Source organism: Eucyclogobius newberryi, unplaced genomic scaffold (genome assembly GCF_026437365.1).
Source record: "Eucyclogobius newberryi isolate DKJ021-1_F unplaced genomic scaffold, fEucNew1.0.hap1 SCAF_10, whole genome shotgun sequence".
NCBI classification, from domain to species: domain Eukaryota; kingdom Metazoa; phylum Chordata; class Actinopteri; order Gobiiformes; family Gobiidae; genus Eucyclogobius; species Eucyclogobius newberryi.
This window is the reverse complement of record NW_027315724.1, coordinates 465001-472034: the sequence shown is the minus strand read 5'-3', so window position 1 is coordinate 472034 and position 7034 is coordinate 465001. Positions and strand designations below refer to the sequence as shown.

Here is a 7034-nt window from a genome sequence, read left to right as displayed (position 1 = left end):
CACGCACACGCGAACACATTGTTCCTCTAAGACACTCTCTGATGAGGAAGACACTTGTGCAGGAGAAACTATCTGTGTGGGTGGAAAAATACGGAGGAGAAGACCAACGAGGCGTCACTTCATTATTTGCATGCCATATCAAAATGTTATAAATTGTAAGGGCGCACAGGGAAACGGCGCGTCCGGACCGCCCGTGTAAGTGGCCGTCACATTGGATAGGGACAGATGACAAGCGCTCTGATTATCTGTATTAGAATTGTACTGGCAGGGATTAAACATTTGATTCATTCTGACTATTCTGATTTTTGGCCTTTCTTTCATAAACACTCCTGAACACTATTTAAGTCCCCAAGAGTCTCCCAAAAAATAGACAAATGTGCAAAGAGCAAAAGCCAAAGGTATTTATTGGTTTGATGGCTGATGTAGGAACAGAACAGAAGGAGCTCAGAGTCTCTGCGTCTCCAGAGGACATGTCCCTTGTGTCCTCGTCGCTCTGTCTATGTCCAACATGCAAATCCATAATTGCATTGATCTGGCATTCACACCTAGCTGAGATGCATTATATTTGTTTTAAAAATCATACAAAATTGTCAAAGATAATGTTGTCTCTTCTGGTTGGGAACCATGGCAACGCCGACACCAGAGCCGTTTTTCCACTGTCCAGAAGCTACAGGCTCTACATGGTTACACACTTCTGCTTCACTCACTTTGGGATGTGAAGAGCTTTCAGTTGATCTATATTTGGTCTTTCTGAATATTCAGCTCAATATAATGGTGGCTGTGAGATGACCACTGCGTTTAGGCCAGAATTATGATAATTCTATAGCATTGTACAAACGTGATCATTGACCATCAAGTTTGTTTATAATATAGGGCTCTGTGGTTGAAAAGGGAGATCTTGGAAATACTCTCCACTTGATGTTTGAAAAATAGTTTTAGTCTTCCAGAGTGGAATTACCTGAAATTGGGGAGAATGTGCTCCAAGTAGATCTCTGTAGGGCTGATGGGCGCCAGTGGAAAAGGCCGAGAATATACTCCATTTTAAAACTGTGTTCCACAGTGGAATATGATTAAATCAAAATGGGTACATTTGAATGTATATAGAGTGGACATAAGGCAGGCTGGGCTTTGTAATGTTTTGGTCAGCGCTCGACTCCATAGAAAACAGGAGAACATTTGGGGTGTGACCTCCTCATTGGGTGCAGGTGAAGAGAAATGCACAGGTACACATGCAATTGAGAAGGGTCTCCGTGTGGGGCGTTGTTTGGAAGACTGAGGCAGGGCAGCACAGGGCCATTTCCAGCAAAGATCAGATTGTACACAGGGGCCCCACCAGCCGCCGTAAAAGCTGGGACCACCAACCACTAAATATATTAAGTGTGTGCATTTATTTTAGACAGACACTGAACAAAAATATAAATGCAACACTTTTGTTTTTGCTCCCATTTTTGAGCTGAACTCAAAGATACGGAATATTTTCTATTCCCAGAAAAGATAAAGATATCTGATACCATCACCTCATGTTGCAGCATGATACTGCACTGCCCCATGATGCAAGGATCTGTGCACAAGTCCTAGCAGCTGAAAACGATGTAGCAGTAAGAGGTTTTGCCACAATTTGAAATACAATAGGTGGCGCAAAAGAGTATAAAAGTCTCTCTCGTCTTCTTCTCTCTCTGACTCGTGCATTTCCACTTCCTGTCTTTCAGTGCGTCAGGTAACTATTCAATCCATTGTTTCCCAAATTAACACTGTTGCCATTGAATAACTAACTGTATTGTCGTAGGGCTAAGCCCCGTCACGCACCGGGTGACCGATAATCCCAGGTTTTAGACCCTCCCAATAAAGCAAAAGTGTGCATTTCCTTTAATTACATACATGTCCTTGTATTGTGGCCAGCCTAAGGCACAAATGTGTAATATTCATGCTGTCACCTGTGAGGTGGGAATACAAATTTCAGAACATTTTATAAGAGAATGGGTTTTAAGTGTATATAGAAACATTTTCACATCTTTGAGGTCGGCTCGTGAAAAATGGGAGCAAAAAATGTTGCATTCATATTTGTGTTCAATGTAGGATTTTGGTTACATTCACACCTCGAACTAAACCTGAAACCTGCACTAGACCATGACTAAAGCAGGACTTGAACAGGACCAAACCAAAGTCTAAACTAAACAAGGACAGCCATTGTTATTGCACTGCTGTGCGGTTTTAGGTATTAATCGGAACATTTGCATGCATCATCTAAAATGGCAATCTGTAAAGGCATCTTGCATATGATCCATAACAGAACTGGAAATGGCCCTGCTAATTCTAAGTGTCACTTCACAGCAGATGCAAAACCGCCTGAAGAACCTGGAGGTTGCTCTTGTCCTGCTAGAACACGGCCCTGGCCAGCGGACATGTGGACTTGTGCTTTTATCTACAGACAAATGGATTTTGAAATGTAGCAAACCAATCACATGCACAATAGGCTGATCCTCCAGCTGAGGTACTCACGACCAAGATCCTGACTCAGGATCTGGAGATGGGCCCCAGGCGCTGCACTGCAGTCGCCCTCTGACAAGTTACTCCCCAGCGGCATCAAAGGATAGGTACAAGGACAGAATTGGCCCAATGGGACACAAACCTCTACCTTACTTCCCCAAAACACAATAGTAAATATCTCTCATTGACTATGGCTTAACTTGGGATGCCTATAGAAAGAAGAATGGGATGTTCTGAGGAGGAGATGTTCTGAAGTGGTGATGGAGGAGATGTTCGGAGGATGTGATGGAAGAGAGGGCTGTACATTTCACAGAATTTGGTGTTCACAGAGCACATGTGCAAAGGAACAAGGGGACTTAATGTAAAAAAACTCACTTTTTAGCATTAGGAAGGAGCTTGAGACTGCTCACATTAGATGTTCTGGAGATGATTTCAGATGTGACTGGGATGAGATGCTTTGTACATGTACAGAGGAGGGATAGCCGAGGTTAGAAATGCCCAACTAAATGCCCAGAGGAAGACCTAAGACCAAAGAAAAGATGTGCGTGTGCTTCTGAAAAAATGAACATCTGTGGGACTTGATTCAAGTCAAGTTAAGTTCAGATGTGTTCATGTCCGTGTATGAATCTACTCAAAATGCATCATGGGCCGACTTCTGACCAAGCCTACAGGAGTCTACCACCAAGTGTCTTTCAAGTGTCTTCCAGGTGTCCTCGGGTGTCCTACTCAAACAAAAAAAGACATGAGACATGTTCTCGTTCAAAGAGAGAGGATGGACAGACACTGCTCGTATCACACAAAACAAAGAGAAAACATTAGGGCGATGCTTGGTTCACTCGACAGGGCAATTTTCTGGAGCTGTGTTCTGCTGCAGACACGCCCTGCTCCCCCATCCCCCACCGCTCCCCCCCTGTCCTCTGCAGTCCACCCAGGACAGAGGAGGCTCCACAGTGGAAATAGAACCATAGGTGAACCTTCTCAGCTCACTTCTTCTTGCTGGATTTCTCAGAGCGTTTTGACTCTGATTTAGCAGTTTTCTCTGAGCGCTCTACTCTGTCCTTTTCTTTCTCAGTTCCCTTGTCAGACCCGCGGTCGAGCCCCTTGTCAGACCCGCGGTCGAGCCCCTTGTCAGACCCCCGATCGAGCCCCTTGTCAGACCCACGGTCAGGACCCCGGTCAGATCCCCGGTCAGGACCCCGGTCAGAGCGGTTGTCGGCCTTGCTGCCCTCCTGTCGCGTTCCCTCGTCTGTGGATGAGGTAGTGGGTTGAGGCTGGCCCCATTTGCCAATCTCCTCATGCTCTGAGATACTGGTGGAGATACTGCCCACCCAGGCCTTCAGGTCGTCCTGCCATGGAACAGAAGAGCCGTGTAATTCAAAGGACAAAGATTGTGCATTATTTGTATTGTTATTAGCTCTTGAGTACCTTTTGTTTGGCATCTCATGTTTTAGAACAAATTGTATTTTTTCTAACAGATTACATTACAGAGTATTGGCCGGGGGTTTCAAGCTGGATTCTCACCTGGTCAAAGCATGCAGTTGTACTGATCATGATTAGATGGGAGAAATTCCCAAACAAGATGATTTATGGACTTAAAAAACACCAGAGAAGATTCTCAGAGCCACGTCACAGATTGAGAAAACACCAGTTATCGAGGAGTGTTTTGATGCTTGGAGTACAGAGGACATTTAAAAAAAAAAAAAATTGTCATGACCTGCAAAGTCATTGACCAGTTTGTGTACCAGGATTCATCAAACCAGTGCGAATAAAGCTAAATGCTACTCCAGGTATGTTTTTGATGAGGGCATAATGTTACAATATGGTTAAAAGCAAAAAAAAAAATGTTTTTTGCATAACTGTCCAGTCTCACCTCGTCTTTTGCATGAAATAGGTACTCGCTGCCATCTTTTGTCCTGTAACACACCAAAGACATGGCTGTAATAAACCCTGAACACAAGCCAAATTCCATACAGGCAGTTAGATCTTAAATAAATTAGAAAAGTGGGCATTTTTTCTCCCCCAAACAGTGTGCAGCTGTCTCACTTGAGCGTGAAGACGTTCTTCTTCTTCTTGTAGCCGTTGGTGACATCACATTGGCAGTGGCCGAGGCTGAGGGTGGGCTCATTGTTGTAAGGCGTGCCTGTGCTCTTGGCGTCCTTGAAGAAGCCCAGCTCACCCTTGCTGAGCACACAGTAGAGGTTCACCCAGGACCTGCTGTGAGGAGAGAAAGGGCGGGGTCAGGGGCGGGGCTACCAGTGATTCAACACTCACCTGAGCTGAGCAGACAGGTACCACGGGCCGCGGCCACAACACCGGAACACCACGACACACACACACGTATGGAGACAGAGACAAGCAGGGACAGGCAGGGACAGACGAAGATGACAGGGACACCACACTTACCTTAAAGAGGAGCCGAGGGACAGCCCGCAGCATGCACAGGAGAGGACACAGCGCAGCACACAATTGGTTAAATCCCATTTAAACAAATCCTCATGACAGTGACATGACATGCAACCTAGACAACACTCACTCACACACGGGTCTCATTGAGAACTCTCACTCCCTGAGCACACAGCCCCTGTTGCTATGACTACAGACATATGACCCCATTCATATTCACCTAAAGGCCAATTCATAGTTCATAATATGCAAGAAGCTTGTTCTTGACCAATCAGCAGAGCAGAATCTTGTTCTGAAGGGCTGTCCGACTACTGCTCTGTGATTGATTGGTTTTTGGTTTTCAAAGTGGCATACGTAAAATTAAAAGTATTTCTCTTATTTCTCTTAAGATTTAAAAAACAGCCATTTTAATTAACATATACAATAATCAAAACTGTATTGCCACTGTTCTGTTGATAATCTCCATAGCAACAGCTGTTAGAGTTCATGGAGGGGGGGCATAGAATGACCCCAGCCCTTCCCTCAGCCATGACCTCAGCCCTGACCCGAGCTTTGACCTCAGCCCTGACCCGAGCCTTGACTCCAGCTGTGACCCCAGCCCTGACCCCAGCAGGAGCGCTGAATGAGACCCAGTGAAGATGCAGAGTGTAGGGGCTCCACAGGTGAACAGGGTCATATGTTGATCAGACATAACGTCTGGATTAGTGTCAGCTAAATTCTTCTAAAACAGCAGCAGAAATGCAGTTTGGGACTAGATATGTTAACATTTGTATGTTTTAGATGTTATTAACACATAGATTGAAACATGGGCTGAAAGCCAATTTTCCTGTGGAGCAGGACAATGTCCAGTCGTGTTACAGTCTCATGTCTACTTCATGTCACTCAGTCTTGTCCCTGAGCCACACTCATCCAGAGGGGCTCATGAGGAGCACCCTAAAGCACCCTAAAGCACCTGATCAGGCCTCAGTCCAACTTCTACGCCTGCATCAAGAGAGGCTTTGGCCACACTGTCAGTGTCCCACTCTGATTCTTCTTTTGTAATCAATAAATATAAAGCACTATGACCTTTAGGATATTGTAGTTAAAGACTACATAGCCCAAGTGACACAATCAATACTACAAAAGCCAAAGTACTCAAAACTTCTGTTTTGAGGAATGGAGGAGCAAAATAGTTAGTTCAGCTAATAGTTTTAGTACTGAGTCTTTGGGTATGGATTTTTGACAACCCTAAATCAAATGTAATCACACACAAACAATTTGAACCTGACTCCTTATGCAGTGAAAGAGGATTACTGGTTCTACCAGATGAACTGGACTCATGGGTGAATACACAGGACAGATTCCAGTCTAGATCTCTCTCAGATGTTCTAATCACTGTTGTCATACAAGGAGCAAGCATAGACGGGTGTGACGTAAAGCAGCAGCGGCAACAGCGGCAGCAGCGGCGGCAGCAGCGGCGGCAGCAGCGGCGGCAGCGGCGGCAGCAGCGGCAGCACAGGGATGAGGTCAATGGGGCTCCAGATGCTTGGAGTGGATCCACATTCTGGTGCCCTGTACAGGTTCACACACCAGGGGGAGCGGTGAGACTGCAGTGCTCTACTCGCATCTGTGGGCATCAGCTCTACATGCATCAGCAGCCTCTGCCCAGCCGGAGTCAAATAGTATCACGTTGTGTTCAGCGGCAGACCGGCCACTCTGGTGAACATACCATTTGACTGGGATTGCTTTGCAGGCACACGGCTGTCTACATGCCAGACACCCACCTGTTGGTGCTCTTCTTCATGCTCTCAATGTCCAGCTTGCGGAACAGAAAGCCCTCCTGATGGGCAGTGTGCGCGGGAGGCTGGGGAGTGGCCGGGCTTTGAGCTGGGGCAGACCTAGACCTCCTGCTGGGCTCCCCTCCCTCTTTGGGTCTGGGTCGGCGTCGAGGTTTAGGCCTGTCCCGAGCTCGTGGACGATCCAGTCGGGAAGTTTTATCCGGGAGGCCATTGGGCAGACGAGTCACCTCCCCCCGGGCCTGGGAACACCAAACACGTTATCATCAACCAGACAAAACCATCTTCAGTAGTCAGCTCCATCAGACCTGAGCTGCTTCTCTCTCCTGGAGCTGCTCCACGATCTCAGCCATGGTGGACCTCTTCTCC

The 7034-nt window shown here is 46.4% G+C and overlaps 1 protein-coding gene across 3 annotated transcripts in view; it reads right to left on the bottom strand.

Annotated features, from left to right (window-relative positions):
- Positions 1-2708: 2708 nt before the first annotated feature.
- Positions 2709-7034, bottom strand: part of sptbn4b (spectrin, beta, non-erythrocytic 4b) — a 138161-nt gene continuing 133835 nt past the window's right edge. For 2 of the 3 annotated variants that reach the window (XM_072459822.1, XM_072459823.1), the window contains exons 39-43: positions 6974-7034; positions 6654-6907; positions 4531-4701; positions 4358-4400; positions 2709-3833 (exon numbers count right to left, since the gene is read on the bottom strand). In XM_072459822.1, the coding sequence (XP_072315923.1) occupies positions 3471-3833; positions 4358-4400; positions 4531-4701; positions 6654-6907; positions 6974-7034 (892 nt within the window). In that variant the 3' untranslated portion in view covers positions 2709-3470. The remainder of the gene's footprint in view (positions 3834-4357; positions 4401-4530; positions 4702-6653; positions 6908-6973) is intronic. The other variant, XM_072459824.1, reaches the window with a different exon arrangement.